Here is a 25486-nt window from a genome sequence, read left to right as displayed (position 1 = left end):
AATAAGTTAAGTGTGGAAGTACAGAAAAGCCAAAACATAAAACAGTTTAAAAACAAATATAAAGACATCATCTTTACAAAGTACAGAAATTTAGAAATGCCTTTGTAACATGGACATATGTAGACTGTAATTTTGTAAAACACATGGTAATTGTATATTTTTATATTATATTTTTATAGTAATTTACAATATACATGTATAGGTATTTGCAATGTAATATAAATTGTTTATAGTAAATATAAATTGTTTATAGTATATATATATATATAATTGTTTATAAAATTTGTATGTGGCTATATTGATTATTCATATATATATGTATATATGTATATAGATATAGACACCTGTTAAGGGGTAGGACTCGATACGTTTTTTTACTTCTTCCTACCCCCTTTCGAGCTTGCAGAAAGTGTCTGCCTTTTTTTTGCTTTTTTTTAATTTTTATTTATTCATCTATTAATATTTAAACTTGTTTTTTTATTTGCTTGCATGTTCGAAATAAAGACAATCAATCAATCAATCAATCAATCAATCAATCAATCAATCAATCAATCAATCAAAAATATATGTTATGCAGTATAACACAGTTATAACGCCATACAACACTTTAAAAAAGGCTAATTAATTTCTATGCTAAATTACAGGAAAAAAATGGAATAAAATTATATTGTGTTTATTATTTTTATTACTATTATTACTATTGCTGTTCTGCCCTACAAAACAAAAAGGCAGTAACTGCATTTTTGGTCAAAAATGAGTTATTATCATTTTCATGACTTTCAAGGCATCCTTTGTTATGTGACAAAACATCTTATCTCAAATGTGTGTCGTTTTGGAGAAAAATGGTAGTCGTTTGTACAGTAACTAAACGGCTGGATTACAGGATGACTTTAAAGTCATTTTTCTCAGTTCTGCACTCTGTGTAGTTACTGCCTTTTTGCTTTGTAGGGCAGTGTTATTTTTTATACTTTTTGTGTTTGATACCTATATTTTCTTTTTTATTATTATTATTATTATTATTATTTATGTATTCATTTTGAGTGTTGCTTGGTCAATACTACAAATGTTGTAGGGTGTATTATGTAAATCATCTCCGCGGACTTGTGTAGTATCCCTTGTTTCTTATCTAGAATCATAGAACAAGTGTAATCATATATGCATCTCCAAGTTGAAATGTAATTGTATGTGTTTACATAAAAAAAGTTACATATATACATATATATAAACATATATACCTATTTAACATTTTGCATTTTTACAACCTCTACTTGCAACCTCTCCTGTCCCCTCCTCTCTGGTCTGTGTAAACAGCCTACTGTTATGTCCGATTTCCATTGAATATTTGTGACGTGATCAATCATCTCAGCAAAATGAATCATGGAGTACATAATTCAATGTTTTTAAAAAATGTTTATTCTTTTGGCGCTGTTGTAATTGAGCCATGTAGAATAAAGTGATCTTGAGAAACTCCCAAACCAAGGACTGTTGGAAAGTTCTAATTCTGACGATAATGCCTGTTTTCGCCGTTTCTTTCTTAGATGAATGGTGTATTTTGGCGATCTGTAAAGGAAAACCTTATTTGTTTCATAGCACCAACATTTTTATACTGCATATTCATATTTATTCTGCACTGGAATTCTACTCCTTAATACATACTCCTTCTTTAGACACTTTATTTTTATTTTTACATTACATTTTATTGTATGTTATTGTATTTTTATATTTTATTGCTTGAAATATGCCTAGGTTGTTCTTTTTATTTAATTGTGTTGTTATTGTCTCTGTGTGTAACGCTGCTGCTACACTGTAATTTCCCAGCTTGGGATAAATAAAGTATATCTATCTATCTATCTATCTATCTATCTATCTTAAACAGGGGTGTCAAACTCTGGCCCGCGGGCCAAATTTGGCCCGCAGTGTAATTTTATTTGGCCCGCGAGGCAATACCAAATTATTATATTATTGTTATATGGCGCATTTACCGCTAATACTAGATTTATTGTTGTTATTTTATTTTTAAATGTATTAACCTGTTGAAAAACTTTATTTTGATATTTAAATCAGAAGGATGCAAATAGAAAAGAGGCATACAATTTTTATTTAATTGGTATTTAATAAATTAATGACATTGATGTGTTTTTTATTTGAAATTTGATTTTGCATGTCTGCACTATTTAGTTATATATTTTATGTTTATAAGCGTTGCTGGTTCCATATTTAATGTTAAAGCAAAACATGTTTGGTATATATTAAAAGGTTTATTTGTTCAATGCTGGCCCGCAATTTTATTCAAGTTTTAAATTTTGGCCCATTGTGTATTTGAGTTTGACACCCCTGATCTAAAACATACTTGGTGGGGTTCAGACGACAAACTCCATTTCCCATCAGCCCCTGGGTGGGGGACGCACAGTTACTATCTATCTATCTATCTATCTATCTACACATTTATTTTAAAAAGACATAAAAATGACCAGAAAAGACACAGAATTACCAAAAAATACACAAAATTATTTTTTAAAAGGCACAAAATTATTTAAAAAAGACACAAAATGACCAAAAAAAGACACAAAATAACTAAGAAAAGACACAAAATTATTTTAAAAAGACACAAAATCATCAAAAAAAGACACAAAATCACTTAAAAAAAGACACAAAATTACCAAAGAAGACACAAAATTACCAAAATAAGACACAAAATTACCAAAAAGAGACACAAAATTATTAAAGAAGACACAGTTATTAAAAAAACCAAAAACTAATTAAAGGGACCTTCCACACACAACACAGTAAAGTGCCATTCATATAAAACTCACATTAAACTTTCATATCAAGGTGGGGGCCACAAAATATCGTCACGAGGGCCACAATTGGCCCGCGGGCCGCGAGTTTGAGACCCCTGATCTAAAACATACTTGGTGGGGTTCAGACGACAAACTCCATTTCCCATCAGCCCCTGGGCGGGGGGACGCACAGTTACTATCTATCTATCTATCTATCTATCTATCTATCTATCTATCTATCTATCTATCTTTCTATCTATCTATCTATCTATCTATCTATCTATCTATCTTTCTATCTATCTATCTATCTATCTATCTATCTATCTATCCATCCATCTATCTATCTATCTATCTATCTATCTATCTTTCTATCTATCTATCTTTCTGTCTATCTATCTATCTATCTATCTATCTATCTATCTATCTATCTATCTATCTATCTATCTATCTAAAACATACTTGGTGGGGTTCAGACGACAAACTCCATTTCCCATCAGCCCCTGGGTGGGGGACGCACAGTTACTATCTACCTATCTATCTATCTATCTATCTATCTATCTATCTATCTATCTATCTATCTATCTATCTATCTATCTATCTATCTATCTATCTATCTAAAACATACTTGGTGGGGTTCAGACGACAAAAAACTCCATTTCCCATCAGCCCCTAGGCGGGGGACGCACAGTTACGTTGCAACGTAAGCTGAAGCCTGGTTGAGGCAGAGCTAGAGGCCATATTGGAATCTATGAAGTCGGCTTGCACTTTGATGGAACTGAGTGTCTGTCGTTTTGGGAGTCTCTAAAATCGCTCTCCCGGATTTATACCCGAGTGATTGCGCAAGGCATTCCACGTGAGACCCTGCCAAGAGTGGACGGCAAGTTGTCTCGCTTCTTTTGTGGAAAAAAAATGAGTCCAACCGATGCTAAACGAGGGGCTAAACGCAGGAAGAACAAGCGGGGCGGTGGCAGCAGCTGCAGTGCTGTCTGCAACACCAGCGGTGGCAAGGCCGGGGTCGCCTCGGCCCTGGGCTGTGCTGGGGGGGCAGCGACACCTGCCTCCTCTGTCGTCAGCTTCCTAACACCTGGCAGCAGCACAGGCAGCGGGAATATCGGCTCCATCACGGGCATAAACGGAGAGGTGAGAGTGTGAAGTGGTGGATGTCAAAAACGGGGCGACTAGCTTAGTTATCAACGACACAAATCAGATCTGGGCCCAGCTAAGCTAACAAGCTAACTAACCTGTGCGTAGCTAGAAATTAACTGGTTTAATTGCAGCTAATGCTGGTTGGTTATGCTTTGTGGGATACCTAGCCAGCTAACAAGTCGCCTAGCTTGTGTGTGTGATGTTGTTATATTGTAATAAAGTGCAGTAAACATGAGGCTACTAGCTAGCATCGTTAGCTCAAGATGAATCCACAACAACTTAGACAACACCAAGCTTTATTTTTTTTAGCTAATACAACCCAGGTAGGTGCAGATTACACTGGACAACCCGAGATTATTCGTGAGTAACTTTATGTTTAACACAGTTGCACTATAAACTGTTATTACACAGATAAACATTCATGCTAGCTAATGCTAACAGTGAAGACTACCAACAACTCCAGCCCCGTCGGGCCTCTGTGTGTTTTTACAAACTGACCTTTCACTTTTTCTTGTTTGGAAAATAGTTAAACTTTCTTACATTTACCAGATGATTAAGATAAACAGGATAACTAACTGCTGTCCAAGGTTGCTTAGTTACACTCTGTTAGCACAAAGTTAGCACTAAAACAATAACTTGCATCAATCCCATCAACAGATAGATAGATAGATAGATAGATAGATAGATAGATAGATAGATGTACTTTATTTATCCCAAGCTGGGAAATTACAGTGTAGCAGCAGCATTACACACAGAGACAAAAACAATTAAATAAAAAGAACAATCTAGGCATACTTCAAGCAATAAAATATAAAAATACAATAAAATATAAAGTGTCTAAAGAAGGAGTATGTATTTAGGAGTAGAATTCCAGTGCAGAATAAATATGAATATACAGTATAAAAATGTTGGTGCTATGAAACAAATAAGGTGCAATGAACAGTGTGCATAAAAACACATAAAGTGCATAGACAGTATGTAATGAACCAGGTTATTATTTGTTATTGTACAGTGTGATGGCATGTGGCAGGAAAGATTTTTTATATCTGTCCCTATGACAACTTGCATCGATCCCATCAACAGTGGCAGTGAAATGGATAGATAGATAGATAGATAGATAGATAGATAGATGTACTTTATTTATCCCAAGCTGGGAAATTACAGTGTAGCAGCAGCATTACACACAGAGACAATAACAATTAAATAAAAAGAACAATCTAGGCATACTTCAAGCAATAAAATATAAAAATACAATAAAAATACAATAAAATATAAAGTGTCTAAAGAAGGAGTATGTATTTAGGAGTAGAATTCCAGTGCAGAATAAATATGAATATACAGTATAAAAATGTTGGTGCTATGAAACAAATAAGGTGCAGTGAACAGTCCCCAATCCAATGTGTCCCCAATTTTTCTGTATATATATGTAATGAGTTGTTGGAACTACAAAGGTAAACAAAGTCTTTTTTTAGAGCAAGTGTGTATGTTTATGACACATGCAGACAGTCAGCTTAATAAATAAATAAATAGCCTCCTTCCTTGGATGTTGTGACCCTTCCTTCCAGACAAACCTTGCACATCAGAGGGATTACGTCCTCTATTTATTTAAAGCAAATAATACTCCTGAGATGTGCTGCATGATGTGTTTAAAAACGGGATAAGTTGTAGTCACGGTTGTTTGTCTACTTATTTATTAACAGAAGGTTGAAAACTACAGCAAATTAATGTATTATTAGACAAACAGCTGCTTGTCCACTATTAAGTTGTATTCAATTATTGGGGCTAAATAATCTGTTATACATGTTAATCAGTCAAGCAGCTTTACGGAAATAGCTGGAAAAAAGTGAACAAAAACGACTGTAGATACTACTAGGTACAAGTGGGTAACATGTTTAAACAAATGTTTACATTTTGTTTCTATAGCAGTCTACCTGTCTGATGCTTAGTGAGTTTCTGCCTTGATTGTTCAGCACGTGCATAGCTAGAAATCTCAGAAAATACAAATCTCTAACTCACCATGTAAGGGTTTAAAATGTGATTTTGTAATTGCTCGCTCACCTAATTTATCAGCCGTAGGTCCTAAACAAAACGAACAATCTCAGCAACAGGCTCTTCGCTCTTATAGACTGTCTTAATATAAGTTACAGCTACATAAACTCTACTTTATGAAGCGTGTAAGTGGTCAGTTCTATTTAAAAACTGAGTTGTTTGTATCCCTCAGGTCAAAGTAAACAACAGTGTTACACCACAGTTTACGGAAGGACCAGTGAATGCTGACTTCTCCGGGGTCCTTCAGGTAAAATTACTGCAGGTGTTTGAGAAGTTCAAGGCCACTGTGAGATTTTTCTTCCAATGCCTTGTCCCTTTTGCCAAATCATAATTCATACCTTGATGCCAAAACTTCAGGCACATTAAAAGGGGGAGCACACTACAACATTGGCTTATTTGGTCTTTATTTTATTTCCTTTATTTACAATTATTGAGCATATTCTATTCTGATGGGTTCTGTATTCAGGCTGTAGATCTGGGAAGTGATTGGGGCCAGTCTCATCGTGTTAACTGGACACCTTAAGCGATCAATTACAACAGGGATTTTGGTCTCTGGAGCGCTGTTTGTTCTAAACAGCAGCATTACAGTGCTGAAAACTCAAAGGGAGCTTTCTTTTTTCCATTTAGACACATTTGAATGGGCTGTCATCAAAACATTAACATAAAATTTGATCTCAACCAAGCTGGATCTCGATCTTTTCAAAGTTTTTATCAATCTGATTGACCGTTATTACAAAAGTATTAACCTGTGCATTATTGAACATGTTCACATATGTTGTCCTATTCACATGTGACATGTTAAGTAATCATTTAGGCTGCAACAGTGTGTACATTGTTCAGAACAAGACATTTTATTCAGCACACACAGTGAATGAAGTAATCCACCCCATGCTTGTTCAAAGTATGTCACGTGATTACCCTGCACTACCTTGTGTGTGTTTTTGTTTACGTTATGCTTAGAAAATTTGCTCTAAATGAGTCGGGCAAAACTCCACGGTTTGATTAAAGAATATCTCAAATACAAAATTGATAGTTGGATTAAATTGAAAGTAAAAATGTGAGGAATGTTATTGGGTCCTGCTTTTTTTGTTGTTGTTGCATCAAACTGAAGGATTTCAGTTGTTACGCCCCATCTGACCTTTGCAGTATACCAAAAATATACAGGCAAACAATTCCTGCTTTACTGCTCTCATTTTAGGTGTAGTCAGAAAGCACCACTGCTGGAGGAGTGAATACGTTTGAGGCTCCCACAGGTTCAGAATCTCCTGGGCACACCTATAAAATGTTGCTGGAATAGATGCAAAAAAAAGACTATTTTTAAAATCCAAAAAAAGCCATTTTGTGCTCTGACAAACACGACTGACGTGGATGTCATTAATTGAAACGTCTGCCTGCTAATTATGTGTCTGTGCCACTCTGTGGTTCACTCACTGACAAGGCTGCACATTAAGAAAAGGTTCCAGTGTTTTAATGGAGTGCAGAGGAGCAGCTAAGATAGCTGATGAATCCAGAGCGTATGGCAGGTATAGAGATATAGAGATGTTTAGCTGACTGGTAAATCGTGGAAACATTTCTTTTCCCATTTTTCCACATTATTTTCAGATAAATAATTTAGTCTGACATTCCATATGAATTAACATGGTTTGATGTTTATTAAGTTTTATTTACATTGATTGAAACATTCACTGTTTTTGTTTTTTTTGTAAATTTTATTTATGCAAAGTTTTGGATATATACAGACACATACAGTACAAGAAACATAGAAAAACCCCAACAGAGAAATAAATAAATAAAATAAAAGTAAACAAACAGATAAAACAAAATAGAAGCAACAGACAGCCAGCCACCACTTACTCGTTAACGTAAAAAGAAAATGAAACATACACTGTTTTTTGACTCTAAAATTTCAGTCATAATGAAATATAAATGCTTACGGCGGACTATCCTCTTTAAGTGGAAAAAGTCGGTACCCCCTTCTCATGGGCGGTGGGTGATGGACGTAGTGGCTCATCTTAAAGTGGAACAACTAAGATATACGACTCAAGGCTCAGAAAGTAAATTCAAAAAGCTGTGGCAACCGTTCCCACTATATGTTGAGAAGCTCCACGTCAACTAAATGATTTCAAGGGCCCTGTGAATTTATTTATTTACTTATTTATTTTACTGTTTTTTGTTTTTGCTTCTCTGTTCACCTCTGTCGGTTTTGTATAGCTGATTTGCATAATTTGTGAAGTTTTACCATTAGCTAATATATTTGGGACATTCTAATCATGTTTATTTTTATTATTATTATTTCTTATTGATTTTATGTTGTGCTCACAATACATTTGAGTTTCTGGATGTGTTTGAGTTCATGGATGTTCTTGTGCTGTATGTATTATAAAACCCAATAAAAAATATTCACATAGAAATATAAACGCTAAAGTGGCTGCGAACCTAATGGTGTTTTTTTCCCTACAAACGTTCTCACCACAGACACCATTCACGTTTGGCTTGAACCAGCGAGCTCCCTACACGGCCGGAGATCGCTGCCTCTTATGTCGGTGTGAGCGCAAAGACAGTGCCATGCCTTCAGAGGCGGGGATCCTGGGCCAGAACGGTACGGCACAGCCCAGCAAGACGCCCAGCGCCCTGCAGCTGCCTCTATGGGTGTGCTCGGACTGCAGGCGCACAGTGGAGAAGGAGGACCGGCACACAGCTCTGGAACAGTCGTTGGGGGTAAGTCACCTGGGGAAAGAGAGTTAAAAGACGACAGCTTAAAGTTTGTGGCTGTTATGTTTTTTTTTTTTTGTTTTTTTTAACATATGTTTATTGACATTTTGAGTAAGACATGAACAAACAATACGAACCCAACCCACCAAAGATCTCATCCATCAAGGTCCAAAAAAGGAAGAAAAAAAAAAACTAAAACAGGAAGACTAAATGAGCAAGTGGAAAATAATAAAAAGTGAGGATACATAGAGCCATATAATCACACATACAATGCAATGCCATTAAGATAACAATAGCAGCTACAAAACAAAAACAAAAAAAACAGATGCAGACATCAGAGCAGCAGTACAGACAATTACAGGGCAATAAGATTCAAGGGTCAAGGGCACACTGCAGATCTGCACTTTCAAGAAAATGTAAAAAAAAGGCCCCAGATTTTATAGAATTCACCAAGTCTATGTTTAATACTATAAGTTAACTTTTCCAAAGCCAGACATGATGATAATTCCTTCAGCCAGTGATTAATAGGGGGACATATAATATTTTTCCAATACAGAGCAATGAGACGTTTTGAATGGACAAGGCAGAGATTAATCAATTTGATTTCATGCGATTTCAAGGAGAGATTTTGGCTGTTATGTTTTTTTAAACTTTCTTTTTATTGATTTTTCAGTGAAAAACAAAACACAAACATATAATTATACACACAGAACAGGTACATCAGACATGGTCATCCATGGCAAAATACAATGGCAGGTTTTATTCTAAACAAAGGGCTGGCAGAACTCAGGCTGATGAATCGGGTCTAGAGGCTTTAAGGCACCCACAACCACAAGGTCACTGGTACAAAAAATAAAATAAAAAAGAACCCCCATAACAAGCGGAAATGGAATATATATATACATATATATACATATTTATACTAGGGGAGAAACGCTCCTGACCCAGGGGAAAAATACAATAATATAAAACAAAAAGATTTTCCCACACAGAATATGCAATCACCTCTCATACATGTTGCCCCTCCATTTCTTCCAGTATTGGTCACCTTTTTCAGTACTGTATCTCAGGGAAAATGTTAACCTTTCCATATTATAACTTTCTTTAACTATTCCTATCCAGTCTGAAATTGTCGGACACTCCTTGCTTAGCCATTTCCTGGTTCTTGCCTTTTCGCTACTAGCCAATAATATTTGTAATAGGTATCGGTCTTGTTTATTTATCTTAGTTGGTATGTTTCCTAAATATATAACACTGAAACTGAGATCAGGCTGCAAATTGATTATTAAATTGATTGCTGCTATTATGTCTTCCCAATAAGATGAAATTATAGGACATTCCCAGTGTGGCTGTTATTAAAGAACTGCAGCGTCGTCCGTCTCGGCTCTGATGCCGTATATCTGCAATTTAACTCGCACAGCTGCAGTCGGTCTTTGGTTGGAGGGTCTGCCTCCTCCGTTCACATCCGTTTCTTCCCCAGATAAGCTGCAACAGATGGGGCAACCAGAAGCAACAGCTGCTGCTGTAAAAATGTTAGAAAGGACACACTATCATCTAATAGATGGATAATATCGAGGGCGAAATTAGCCAATTCTGTTAGGATCTTAAAAACAAATTACAATACAGAGGATCAAATACTTACAATACCATGTTCCATAAATTCATTCTTGAATTACATTTGTTGTGTTCTGTACGTGCAACTTTTGATCCACACGTCGAAGCACGGCTGTAAATATCCTCCCAGGCCTATGTTGTATAAACGCCATGATGTGTAAGACTAATGCCTCCTCATATAAAGAGCTTCTTTATGTTCCACGTCTGGCTGTGTGCTCAGCCTCGTCTTTGTAAGGTCAGCACCAATGTAGACATGGAAACATCTTGTAATTTATTCAACATAGGATTTTTTTTTTTTTTTACTGGAATACAAAGTAACTTTTCTTCCTCTGAGTTGTGTAATTAATAAGTCCATTTGACATTTAAAAGCTCCTTGTTGTACACCTAATCTAAAAGTTAGGGGACTTCCATTTTATTCTATTTTTTGCAAATTGTTGGTTTCCACGTCTGGTTCGATTAAGTGCAACATGATGAGTCGACGGTTCAGTTATTTGTTCTGTAGACTGCAGGCAATAGTTTCATCTTCCACCATTCATTTTTTTAAGCCAAGCCAAAAGCTGCTGCCACTGTGTTTTTAGCTACATTTTGGTTGTGTGACCTGAGCTGATCAGAAAATAACATCTAGTCATCTCTGGTAACTATAATTATTGTTTTAACAAAGAGGTAAATTCTGCTTATTTCACTGTTTGCACATTGATGTCATGTCTCTGAATAATGCAGAATTCCAAAATCATTACCCAAACATTGGATTAGCAAACTAAAACAGACAAACACAGAAAATGTTTTTTCATAATGTAGCAGAACTTCTAAACTATCATGTTTACAGCGTGTTTGGTTCAAGACTTCGCCACTAAAATGACACGTTGGCTTAAATTCACACTGTTATGATTCAAAGTTGTACTGTAAGGAATCAAACTGTGCATTCGTTTTTAAAATGCAACCTGCTAAATACACATATCTTACAGAAGACATGAAGCCGTTGTAACCTACAGTGTTGTGCTTGTTTAATACTATCAATCAGGATTTATATTAGGCCTGTCAGGTATTTTAGGGGGGTCGGTTTTCCTTGTTGTGGGTGTGAGTCTCTTGGCCGTGGCTGTTTTGCTTGGGTTTGGTTTCCTCATAAATGTATTGTTCCTCTGCATCCTCACAGCAGTGGGGTACTCTGCTGACTCACGACATCATGGCATTGTAGTAAACGGAGCCAAACCACTGGAAAGCTTTTACTGTGAAGCTGCTGAAGAAAGTTAGCTTGAACAGAAATCTACCACTAAATCAGAGAACCGAAAGCTTGACAACGAGTCGACCAATGAGGCTCATATTATAGGCTGCTTCCATACTAATGTGCATGAAAACGTACACTCACCGGCCACTTTATAAGCCAGCAAGCTGTACCTAATAAAGTGGCAGTGTGGTCTTATGCTTCAAGGTTGGACCTGTTGTGTGTTCAGAGATGGTATTCTGCATACCTTGGTTTTAACGAGTGGTTGTTTGAGTTACTGTTGCTTTTCTATCATCTCAATCCAGTCTGGCCATTCTCCTCTGACCTCTGGCATCAACGAGACATTTTTGCAGAGAGAACAGCCGCTTACTGCATATTTTCTCTATAAACTCTAGAGATGGTTGTGTGTGAACATCCCAGTAGATCAGCAGTTTTTTTAAATACTCTGACACCAACAACCATGCCTCGTTCAAAGTCACTTAAAACACCTTTCTTCCTCATTCTGATGCTCAGTTTGAACGTTGGCAGGTCGTCTTCACCATGTCTACATGCCTAAATGCATTTAGTTGCTGCCATGCTATGGGCTGATTAGATATTTGCATCAACAAACAGTTGTACAGGTGTACCTAATAAAGTGGCCGATGAGTGTTTATCACATGACCAACTGCTCCATGTTGAGCTGACAACGTCGCTTGACATGGGAAGCATTAGCATTAGCTAGGGGTGTGCCGCATCGTATCGTTCACGATAATATCGGTATATTTTTTTTATGGTTAAAAAAATGCATATCATGATATTGGCAACGTTCCTACTTCTTGATGTCGTGGTTAAAGTTGTTTTAATCACAAAAAGCTACTTACTCCCTGTTGTTAAACACATGCAGCTTTCAAAATAAGAGCACAGTGTGTTAAGAGAATCCACCACAGAATTTACAAGAAGACTGTCAAAATAAGATGCCTTAAATAAAACATACAATAACCTTTATTCTCCTTTACAAAATGTCATTAAAATATGCCCCCGGAACCCCTAAAAGGTTATTTTTATTATTTGCTCATACTCAAGAGTCAAGAGTACATTTTTTTGTATTTGGCAACTGTTGAGATTTGCACTTCAAACTACATTTTAGATTTTTATTTATTTATACAGACTACAAAAAAATCATATTTTTTATCTTTTTAAGTATTTCCTAATATCGTCAAGAATATCGTTATCGCAAAAATAGTCTGCAATATCATGATATTCTTTTAGGGCCATATCGCCCACCCCTAGCATTAGCATTAGAAAATGTAGAATTTTACAGCACAACAGTCAAACGGCTGTAATTTATTGGGTTTTTAGGCGGCTTAGGTGTCAGCTGTCAAAAGATCAGTTTCAGAAATCTTTTTTAACGTTTCATACATTATATTTTTTTCACAAATGGTCAAAACAAAGTTAAGACGAACACTTACATTTTTTAAATGCATGGTCCTCTGTAAGACTCAAACCGGAGTCCATGTGGATATATATTAAATAAAACGTAAGCATATCTCTTCCGTGAGACATGCAGCCCTAAAAACTTCATCAACTAAATGAGTCGGAGATGATTTTCTGACCTTTCCACATTGAATAGCTTAAATTCAACACCCCCCTTCCCCGTGCTTAGCTTTGAGTCAGCTAATCCAGATTGTCTCCTCTCCATGCTGTTTTTACGTTCATACGTCTCAGGCGCTGGGCTAAAATACTAAGGCGCTTTCCCTGAACCACATAATGGCCGGGAAACCCCTGGTTATCCATATCAGGCTGAATAAACCACTGGTAGTCAAGGCTGATGTTGGTATTCTTCCGGAAAAGGGTCACATGATGAGGGCGTGACTGATCAGATCCAGTCAAGAAGTGAACTCGAGTTTGTGCAACATTGTTTTGATTTTCCAGACTAAAATGCAATCATGGAGTTTTCAAATTTTTAAAAGGGTCAACAGCATTTCTTAAGTCAAAAATGATGCACTTTTAAACAAAGACGTATTGTAGTCTGTCACTAAGGCTACATGAATCAGGTTGGTGACTAAACTTGTGATTCACGTAAAAAAAACAACACTTACCCAACATTCCTGTTGTGTGGAGACGTGCTGGGCGTCATGTCAGTGTGACGGGTTATTAAATGGGTGTTAGATTGGCTGATTCCAGCTCCTGAACCTGGACTTGTTCTGTTGTCGGCTCATTGCACATCTTCTTCTTGGGAACAAGGAGAAAGTTACTGCTGAGATATCTCAATGTCCAGACCTCTGCAACTCACAGTTCCACCCAAGAAAATGTTATTCTTTTTGAAAATATAATGTGAAATAATCCTGAAAACATTATAGCAGGGATGGGCAACTTAAATGCTGCAGGGGGCCACAATTTTTCATGTTCACTACCACAGGGCCACATATAGGAGCGTGCACAACCAGATATGATGAAACTGACATTTTAAATATGTTTACAGTGCAGTAACTTAACATATTTCATGCTCAAATGCATGTATAACAGTATAAACAGGAATACAAAATGTACAGTTTGCTAATCTCAGTATTCAATTTAGTATTTTTTTCATTGAACATGTGATTATCTATAGCAGGGATGGGCAACTTAAATGCTGCAGGGGGCCACAATTTTTCATGTTCACTACCACAGGGCCACATATAGGAGCGTGCACAACCAGATATGATGAAACTGACATTTTAAATATGTTTACAGTGCAGTAACTTAACATATTTCATGCTCAAATGCATGTATAACAGTATAAACAGGAATACAAAATGTACAGTTTGCTAATCTCAGTATTCAATTTAGTATTTTTTTCATTGAACATGTGATTATCTATAGCAGGGATGGGCAACTTAAATGCTGCAGGGGGCCACAATTTTTCATCGACACCACCACAGGGCCACATATAGGACCATGCACTTAACCAGATATGATGAAACTTTGTGTGTTAATAATTGTTAAATAATAGTTAAAGTGTTAATAATATGTTTACAGTGCAGTAACTTAACATATTTCATGCTCAAATGCATGTTTAACAGTATAAATAGGAATACAAAAGGTTTGAAGCGAATAAAAAATATCCACTTACTGTGATTTCTTTTTTTTTTTCAGTGCAAGAATAACAGACCAACATTAATTGCAAGAAGTAATTTTGTGCAATTTTACATTGCACTTTTAAGATTTCATGCTCAAATGCATGTAGTTATACTGAGGGCCACTTCAAGTGAGGGTGCGGGCCGTATGTGGCCCCCGGGCCTCCAGTTGCCCATCCCTGCATTATACTTGCACATTGATTTATGCTTGCTGTTACAATGTCCAATCTGTGCTCGTCATATAGCAGAGGTGTCAAACTCTGGGGGGCCAAATTTGGCTCGCAGTATAATTATATTTGGCCCACAAAAAAATATACCAAATGATAACCAGAGCTGGCCCGCCGGTATTATACAGCGCAAATAATACTACAAATCCCAGAATGCTCTGCTGGTGTTTTGGCTTGAACACAGTAGATCAGTGTGGAGCAAACTGAGCAACAATTAAAGTTGTCTTTATGAACTTTTTCTTGCTAGTCCAAGGCTTGAATGGCTGCACATTCATTGAAGGATATTATTATTAGTCATTTGGTTTATTATTGTTATTTTATTCTCACATTCATATTTAGCCCGTGGAAAAAGATTACTGTTAAATTTAAATTTAAAGAAGGCCGCATATAAAATAAAGGGACATACGATTTTTATTTACATTTTAATTAAGAAATGAATGCCATTGATGTGTTTGTTTGTTTTATTTGATATTCGATTTTGCATGTTTGTTTGCAATATTAAGTTATATCAAGCTTTGCTTGTTCCATTTTGTTTCAACTTGTTTAGGTCAATTTTTTCAATAAATATCAATGTTGGCCCGCGACTTTGTCCAAGTTTTAAATTTTGGCCCACTGTGTATTTGAGTTTGACACCCCTGCTCTAAGGTGTGCTGTTTCAGCATGTTTTGGATTTTAGACGTCTAAACATAAACGGCAAAAATTGTGAATAGACAAACGTCACATTTTGTTTAAAACTTTGCTGTCATGCATCTTGAGGACAGTATAGGAATTGTTCTGTATCTAAGTGTGCCATTTGTTGTATTTCCCACAGAGCCAGGACTTCCTTTTGCACATGCCTGTGGGTAACGGGAGCCTGGGCCAGGAGGCAGCCACCGGGGACAGACTGACCACTGCTGTGCCTACACTACCCATGCTCCCTGCCCCCGACCTCACCGCACCCATGCCTGCCGATACAGTGTGCAGCTGCGAAGCCTGCAATGAGAGACGGTCAGTCAATAATTTCTATGAATTTTTATAGTTGCTGTGATCTTAACCCATTAAGGCCTAAAACGGCTGGAAAAAATGCCTGGGAAACCTGTGGGCGATTTTGAAAGAACCCCCTAAAATCTGAAGTTTTTCTGGAAATTCAACAGAAGATTTTTCAGCCTCTGTAGCCGATAGAAATGAAATTCAAAAAGTATTTGAGAGCTTATACCCGTGGCTTTCATGAGAAGTTGAGTTTATTTGTCCAAACCTTCAATAAAGTTTTTTTAAAAATCAACAAACTCAGCAAATGTTGCATTTGACTGAATAAAAAATCCTATATAATACTAATACATGCCCATTAGCAAGATGCAAACATGATATGACCATTGGAAGAACAAGACATAGTTCTCATTAGCCTACTGTAATAAAAATAATAATAATTATCATAATAATAATAATAAATAATAATACATTTTATATATTGCACTTTTCAGGGTGCTCAACGACGCATAAAGTAATATAAGACATAAACAGTCATGATTTCTTATATCATCATCACAATCTATTATTATTATTATTATTATTATTATTATTATTATTATTAATATATTATTTATAATATTATTATTATCTCCAGATGGCCACAAATCTGTCTGTTCTACGGTGAAAATATGTCGTCTGAAAACATATTCCTCATCCATAAATGCCGGTTGATTGGTTCCGAGGGTTCAAAGTCGGATCAGCAATAACATCATCAGCGCTGTTTTCATCAAGATCTCTTCCGTCACTTACTGCTGATCTCCTCCGCTATAGTCGTATAAATACACAAAATGACGGAGAAAAGAAACAAAATGACCAAAAAAAATACATAATGACAAAAAAAAAGACAGAATTGACCACAAAATGATAAAAAAAAAGACACAAAATGACCAAAAGAGACACAAAATGACCCAAAAAAGGGAACAAAATTACCTGACGAATTACCTGGAAAAGTCCCATGATGCATTGCGACACTCCCGCATGTATTCTGATCATGATTCTGATGCATTACATTGGCCAAGAGACTGAAAATATGTGGAAAAAAACTACAAATACTACAAAACAACGTATCCGCTGTCCCGGCCTCAATGGTAGAATAACACAACAGCGCTCCTGGTTTTAATGGTAGAAATGTGGTAATGCTTTCCCGCCTTAAATGTGTTAATGAATTCATGTCCTGAATAACAGGGAGATCTCGGCTGAATCGGAGACAGAGTCCCAGCAGCTACAGAACCACTGGTCGGAGGTTCGTTACCTGGTACGCTGCATCTACCGTCAGACAGGAACACCGCTAGCAGACGACCACGACCAGCCCCTAGAGAGAGACAAGGACGGCATGAAGGAGCTGGTCGACAGGTAAAACTATACTAAACGTGCTCTAACTATTATAGAGCACGTTTAACCCTTGTGCACCCTTTCAGAAAGTACCCCACTTATTACCTTAGGTGAAAAAAATGTTCACCTCTTAAAAAGTGCTATAAAAATATTATCTATGAATATTTTTTTTCACTTTCAATGCATTAAATCTTTAGACCAACTTCAGTCCTGATCATAACTATACAATTTACATGTATTTCTTAAATAATTTTAACCCTTTAATGCCCTTTTAGAAATGTAAATCCACATTTTTTTAAATGAAAAAAACACAAAATATGAAATATTTTCCATATACTAAGTGCAAACTGGATTTTTTTGGGGGGGATTATTAGACCCTTGGATGCATCAATAATTAACAACAACATTGATTTAAATGCATTATTAATTTTTGAGCAGTATGAGTTTATAAAAAAATACCCCACGTATTACCTTAGGTGCAAAAAATGTTCACCTCTTAAAAAGTGCTATAAAAATATGATATATGAATATTTTTTTTCACTTTCAATGCATTAAATCTCTAGACCAACTTCAGTCCTGATCATAACTATACAATTTACATGTATTTCTTAAATAAATTTAACCCTTTAAAACAACCGGGGTTGACTAAAGTGCTGCACAGATATCACAGTTGCAGGAAATACAAAAATACAAAAAAAAACTAAAATACATAAACACAGTGCAACAATAGAATAAAAAAAAATAGAAATATGATAAAATAAATTAAAAATTAAAAGAAAATTTTTGTTTTTGCAAGATGTCCACTTAAACTTGATTAAAAGCCAGGGATAAAAAGTGTGTTTTTGACAGGTGTAATGTGGTCACGTTTGTCCACTAGGGGTCTCTGTTTAACTGCAAACGTCTCTGTAAAAACATTTGGGCCTGGCAGCTTGTGACCAGAATGATGTCAGCTAATAGAAATTACTGCCTTCATACTGTAATAGGTCAGTATGATAGAAAGTCCCTTAATGTTGCATCTTTACTTCCTTGATATGATGCATTTCCTGTTGAAACTGGATCTGTGCAGTGACTCACTGGGGGAACATTTTAAAACCAAGGGGAGATCAATAATGTTTTTTCGAAAAATGTTGGAAACCACAGCCATAATGAGAGATTTAAGCAATTTTTTTTTTTTTTTTTGTAATTCAAAGTTTTTATTATCTTTTTTTCTTTTTTTCTTCTTGTTTTTTTTTTTTCCTTTTTTTTGTTTTTGTTTTTTTCTTTTTTCTTGTTTTTCTTTTTCTTTCTTTTTTTTCCTATTTTCTTTTTTTCTTCTTGTTTTTCTTTTTTTGTTTTTTTTCTTGTTTTTCTTTTTTTTTCTTTTTCTTTTTTTTCTTTTTTCTTTTTCTTCTCTTTTTTTTCCTCTTCTTCTCTTCTTTTCAATCAATAAAGGTTTTTTCGAAAAATGTTGGAAACCACAGCCATAATGACAGATTTAAGCAATTTTTTTTTTTTTTTTGTAATTCAAAGTTGTTATTATCTTTTCTTTTTTACATACAAACGAACATCAAACAAACCAGACAGGATGGAGGTCATAAAAAATACAATAATAATAGTAAATAAATAAATAAGTAAAATAAAATACAAAATCTGAAAATAAATTAACTAAAAACAAGACAGGCAATTTAAGCAATTTTTAATTGTAAGAATGCCCTTGTCGGACACTTCAGTCAAGACTTGGCAGCAGACTGTCATCATCATCAGGTTGCACATTTCTCTTTTATGTTGCAATCCAGAAAACACAAAAAGGCAATCAGCAATCATTAGACATTTTGCAGCATGAACTGGAAATATATTTTCATTGTTAGTCTCAACTAATGCAAGCGAGACACTTCCCGCTCAGCTCACCTACACTGGCTGTTACTTTGACACAAGAAGATTTTCAAACCTTTAAATAAACATTTCAGACATATTTGATAGGCTGTGTAGCTTCTTTTTATTTTTAACTATGCTTCAAAATGATGGACTACTCTGCTGAAAGCTTCAAGAGAGGCTGGCTGTAAACGCTTTTAGACAACAGCTGAAAACCTGCTGATTAATTCTGGCTTTTACGTATTATTATTTGGCATCATTTTATTATTCTTTACATTTATTTGATCAACTGTTGTCTTTGATTGTCTATCTGCATCTATTGTTTTTTGTTTTTTTCTTACTCTTTGATCTACATCACCTATATGAATAGTGTTATTTGTTATTTTTAGTATTGTTTTGATATTTATGGTGAGACTCCTTTCCAGTTGGTCACATAAAGTTACGCCAGTAAAACCCTGATACTACAGGATTATTTGGACAGGTTTTTTTTTTTTCTATTTCTTTTTTTCCCTTTTTTTCTTTTTCTTCTTTTTTTTCTTCTCTTCTTCTCTTCTTTTCTTCTTTAACATAAAGCACTCCTGTAGCGATGACAGTTAGCTCTTAAAGTTTTTTAAAGTTTTTTGTTTTTTTCTTACTCTTTGATCTACATCACCTATATGAATAGTGTTATTTGTTATTTTTAATATTATGATATTTATGGTGAGACTCCTATCCAGTTGGTCACATAAAATTACGCAGGTAAAACCCTGATACTACAGGATTATTTGGACAGGTTTTTTTACTTTTACTTTTTCTTTGTCTTTTTCTTTTTTTTCTTATTTTTTCTTTTTCTTTCTCTTTTTCTTTTTCTTGTTTTTTTTTTTTCTTTTTTCTATTTTCTTTTTTTCTTGTTTTTCTTTTTTCCTTTTTTTCTTTTTTTTTCTTTCTTTTTCTTGTTTTTTTTCTTTTTCTTTTTTTCTTTTTTTTGGTTTTGTTTTTTTTCTTGTTTTTCTTTTTCTTTTTTTTCTTTTTTTTTTCTATTTTTTCTATTTTCTATTTTCCTTTTTTTTTCTTTTTCTATATTTTTTTTCTCTTGTTCTTGTCTTTTCTTCTTTAACATATAGCAGTCCTGCAGCAATGACAGTTAGCTCTTAAAGTTCTGTACTTACTTGATTCCTGTGGTCTATGTCTAGTACCTTCAGGTTGAATGCACTTATTGTAAGTCGCTTTGGACAAAAGCATCAGCTAAATGACATGTAATGTAATGTAATGACACCTTGATTGTCAGTAATGGCCCAAACTAGGAAAGAAAAACAGTTTGATTTGATTATAAACGCGTTCGCTGGTGTTTCTTTTGGGTGGAGTTTTCATTCACAATGTGTTCTGTCTCATCGTATTACGATTTTAAAGAATAAAGTGCTTTATTTTTGTCCTGTAGACTCTGTGAGAAGGACCCCTTCCAGCTGTATCAACGGTTGGAGCAGCAAGCGCGTGAATACGTCTTGGAAATGAAGGTGCGGCTACTGAAGCACCTATCGACAGGACCCAAGACTACAGGACCAGCGGGGACCGTGGCTGCAGCCCTGGGTCCTCCTCAGGCCTACCAGTTCATTTCCCTGCTCCTGGAGGAGTACAACGCCCTCTGCCAAGCTGCACGCACCATCAGCAGCTTCCTGCTCACCCTGGTCAGTTTACAGTGTGTTGAGATACTGTGTTAGCCGCCCTGCAAGTGGCATCAAAGGCAATTAATCACTGGTTTTATTGTGTTTGCTTCAAGTAGGGATAGAAAAAAAAGAAGAACCGTATTTGGTAACTTCAGCTGATATTCAAAATGAGGTCCCCATGTCTCTCTGTGAGGTCATAGACCACACGGATTTTGGGTAATATTTTGAGAAAAAAGTTGCAAATTTACTAGATTAAAGTGGCAAATCTACAAGAAAAAAAGTCACAGATTTAAGAGATTTAAAGTGGCAAATCTGCGCGAAAAAAGTCACATATTTACGAGAAGAAAGTGGGAAAAAAAACAACTTTTTTCTCGCAGATTCACCACTTTAAATCTCATAAATCTGCACATTTTTTTCTTGTAGATTTGCCACTTTAATCTTGTAAACTTGTAAACAAAATATGACCCCCCTCCCCCGGGTCTGTATGTTTTTTTTACACTATCTGGCAGTATGTCATATCCTCCAATATTCTCTAGGGTTGAAATTTGGAATTTGCAAGTATTTCAGTGTCCTATTAAGGGTTAACGGTCATTAAGAATTTGGTCGATCACATGGAATTTTTAATCAATCTGTGTACTTTTTTTGTTTTATCTATGACGGGGTATCAGTTCTCACTCAACTGAAACACGGCCAAGCTTTCAGTTCTGCGGCCGTACATGAATAAGCCAATGAGCTGAGAATTAAGTAGGATAATGCTACAGTTTGCAAACTGAAAGTTGCAATAACAATTATAAAACACACATAAAAACAGTAGTTTAGTAGAGTATTAATTGGAGCAAAAACTAGCTTACTGTATCAAAGCTTGCTAGCATGAATTACTATGTTTTAATTTATCCAAAACTTATTTAAACACAAAGCACACTTGAATATGCAAGATTACTTTGAAAACTAACCACATGCCTCTTCAGGGGCTAAAACGTAAAACATTGAACTCCTTGAAGTTAAATTTACAGTTTAATCTCATTTGAGTTTTACGATCGACAGGATCAAGTCTCTTTTCGTCCTTTCAAAATAAAAGCGTCCGTGATCAAAACAGGCCTTTGCATAGTAATGTATATATATATATTTTATTTTGCCCATGTATGAATGTTTTTACACAAACTGGAGTATGTGTAAAAACATAGCAATTTATCAATTAGTTGATCTTTCGTTATTAAACTTTTTATTTGAAGAAAAACAAAACAGCACATACATGTTGCTCTACATCTTGTAAACATGTCAAGTCTTTTCATCAAAACATAAAAAGAAAGAAATGGTTTTAAAAAAATAAAATTAAAAAAATATAAATAAAATTAAAATCACATCCTTGCAAAAGCATTTAAACTCTATCACAATACTCTTACAAAGACATACTTATACCTAAATTGATAAGCAACTTGAAAATCAGAAAAAAATAAAATAATGATAATAATGATAATTCGAAAATCATAATAACAGCCTTAATAATAGTGAGTTTATCTGCCCCAGGTAAACCTTCCTTCATCCATGTTTTCTTCTGCAAACAGAGCCTTATCATGGGGTGATAACATTGATGACAAGGATCAAGTCTCTTTTCGTCCTTTCAAAATAAAAGCGTCCGTGATCAAAACAGGCTTTTGCATAGTAATATATATATATATATATATCTTTTATTACATACTGGAGTATGTGTAAAAACATAGCAATTAATCGATTAGTTGATCTTTAACGTTGTAGATAATTGAGTTGGCAAGTTCCTTCCAGCCGCCCATCCCTAGCTTCAACTATGATTTTAACCCTTTTTTTTTTTTTGCAGGAAAATGAGCACCTCCAGAAATTCCAGGTGACGTGGGAGCTGCACAACAAGCACCTTTTTGAGAATCTGGTGTTCTCTGAGCCGATCTTGCACAGCAGTTTACCTGCACTGGTTGCACAGCTGAAGTAAGATACTAGTTTGACTAGTTGAAAAAAAAATGCACGATAAATTATTCATCCATCATTATCACCTAATCTGCTACTCCTAACCAAAATTAGACCAATGTTTGTTTCTGAAATGCACTAAATCTTTGCACTAAATCTACGCACGACACTATGCTATGTTATTAATACTATTACTATTATTATTATTATATATACTGTTTGCTGCCATTATTACTATTATTACTATATACTGTAATATACTACTATTATTATTTTACCGGCCTTACCAGCCTTATTTATTATTATTATTACTATTATTTTTATATATTATATATCATATTATTTTACTTATAATTACTTTATTTATATTTTTCATTTTATTTCTATATTGTTTATTATCTATTATTACATATTATATTATATATATTATATACTGTACTATTATTATTATTATTATTATATACCATCTAGTCACCAATGCATTGTTGCCATCATGTCACCAGTTTAATTACCTTCATCTTGCCAACCATCCTACCAACTGATCTTCTTTTTTTAACTTCTTAAGTGTCCTTGTTCTATTCTGTGTTTTTTTTCTATTGTTGTTTTTATTTATGCTACCTCAGTATTTTATTCTATTGTATTTTATTGTACTTGAATACCGGACTGCTGTGACAACCGAATTTCCCTTCGGGGATGAATAAAGTTTATCTATCTATCTATCTATCTATCTATCTAACAACATGTCTCGTTCTGCACCTTTTTTTCAGACATGGCACAGCCTCCCATGATTCATACAATGAAGATATGTACAGGACCTTGTTAGAAAGCTACCATCAGCTGCAGCAGGAGATGGCTTCAGTGGCTACTGAATGGCAGGAGTGTGAGAAGAGGATTGACGACTATGTAGATGAACAGGTATTTATATCCCAGACAAAACAAACGCATTCCATACTGGAAATAACAGTCCTTTTATAAAACGGTGGTACTTGTTAAAGACGCTGTGATTAATGCTGTGACTCTTCTGCAGCTGCTTTTTAAGGTGGAGGGTCAGAGCGTCACCAACCAAAGAACAGAGCCACACAAGTCCTTGATTAGCAAAAATGTAAGAGACTTGAAAGTTTATGTCAACTTAACTCACATTTTGTATTCTTTCTTTTATGGATTCTGATGTTGTTCTCACTGTCTGCCAATTTCCAGACTTTAAAGACGAAGCAGCGAATGCTGAAGGAGGACTGGGAGTTCTTCAAGCAGAGAAGATTTATAGAAGAACAGGTACACAACAGGAACATGGAGCCATCGTGGCAGATTTAAATGCAGTGGCGGTTCTAGACCATTTTTACTGTGGGGGCCAAGGAGGGGCCAGTGTTTAATCAGAGGGGCACATTAGCACATGAAAAAATGGCAAAGATGATATTTAAGCATTCAAAATCTTTGAATGTCTTGAAAAAGACACAAAATGACCAAAGAAGACATAAAATGAGAAGACAGAATAACAAAAAAAACCCACACAAGACATAAAAATGACAAAAAAAGACACAAAGGGACAAAAAAAAGACACAGAATAACAAAAAAAGACACAAAATGACCAAAAAAGACACATGAATGACACCAATGACAGAAAAGACAAAATGACCAAAAAAGACAGAAAATGAGAAGACAGAATAACCAAAAAAAAACCCACAGAAGACAAAAAATAAATAAAAATAACTAAAACAGACACAAAAAAGACGCATAAATGACACCAATGACAAAAAAGACACAAAGTGACAAAAAAAGACACAAAATAACTAAAAAAGACACAACAGACAAAAATATTACCCAAAAAAGACACAAATGACCAAAAAAAGACACAAGATGACTTACAAAAACACGTAAAGACATGAAAAGGATTCAAAAATGGACAAAATATCCCAATAAGACTCCATAGAGTTAAACTATTATACAATGTTCACATTCTGGGTTCCTTTTGTGTGCAATGAGATATTGTTGAACAAAAAAAAGGTTAGAATTGTTCCATTGTTCATCGTTATAAATTGATCATTTTATTATTAATTTGACACAGGGGCCACAGCAGGGGCCAAAGGCTTCTACACAGGGACAGTGGCCCCTGGAGGCCCCTGTGTAGAACCGCCACTGTTATATGTGTTTCTGTGCTTCACAGCAGCTTTTTAACTTGGTTCTCTTTCTAGTTACCGAACAGTAAGAAGTCCCCGGCTGGAGAAAACAACTTCACAGACACTATGAGGATGCTCTCATCTCGCCTGAGTATTCCAGACTGCCCAAACTGCAATTATCGAAGAAGGTGGGTGTCTCAGGTTGGCTGGTGTGTCATTTTCTGGAATAAAATCATGTCACTTTTTCGTGAATGTAATCTGTATGTGACACATGGGGGGAAGAAGTACTCCTATTTAACCTTAAATCTATTGACATCTTTGTTTTAATCTTCTCATTTGAAATGTTTTCAGTTAATTCAAGATTAATCCACAACTTTGACTTGTCAGAAATATTATGCAAGCTGTTTGTTTATAAACAGTACTGTGCAGTACTGTTTTTATCAATTAACAAAATGCAAAGTGACTGAACAGAAGACATATCGAAATCAAATCAGATTTGTGTGACCACCCTTTGCCTTCAAACCAGCATAAATTCTTCTAGGCTTTATTTCACACCTGCCTCACTTTTGCACAGTACTGTATATCTTGAAGCAGCTGCCCTCCAATCAAAATGTGACAGCTACTGTAGCTTGAATTATAGACCACAATTTTATTTATTTTTTTACTTTATTGCCTTTATGCACATTTACAGACAATTAACATCACAAAGGAAAACAAATCAAAACATCTTGAGATTGGGTCTCATCTGTCACACA

At 35.2% G+C, this 25486-nt stretch overlaps 1 protein-coding gene across 1 annotated transcript in view; it reads left to right on the top strand.

Moving 5' to 3' along the window:
• The first annotated feature begins 3490 nt into the window (after positions 1–3490).
• fam193a (family with sequence similarity 193 member A) overlaps positions 3491–25486 on the top strand; it is a 48621-nt gene continuing 26625 nt past the window's right edge. The window contains 11 exon segments of the mRNA XM_059343048.1: positions 3491–3920; positions 6148–6222; positions 8451–8693; positions 15657–15832; positions 17039–17206; positions 20454–20700; positions 22514–22638; positions 23385–23532; positions 23645–23719; positions 23815–23889; positions 24807–24919. Of these exon segments, the coding sequence (XP_059199031.1) occupies positions 3690–3920; positions 6148–6222; positions 8451–8693; positions 15657–15832; positions 17039–17206; positions 20454–20700; positions 22514–22638; positions 23385–23532; positions 23645–23719; positions 23815–23889; positions 24807–24919 (1676 nt within the window). The 5' untranslated portion in view covers positions 3491–3689.

Source organism: Centropristis striata, chromosome 1, assembly GCF_030273125.1.
Source record: "Centropristis striata isolate RG_2023a ecotype Rhode Island chromosome 1, C.striata_1.0, whole genome shotgun sequence".
Taxonomy (NCBI): domain Eukaryota; kingdom Metazoa; phylum Chordata; class Actinopteri; order Perciformes; family Serranidae; genus Centropristis; species Centropristis striata.
This window is presented reverse-complemented; position numbering and strand designations above follow the sequence as displayed.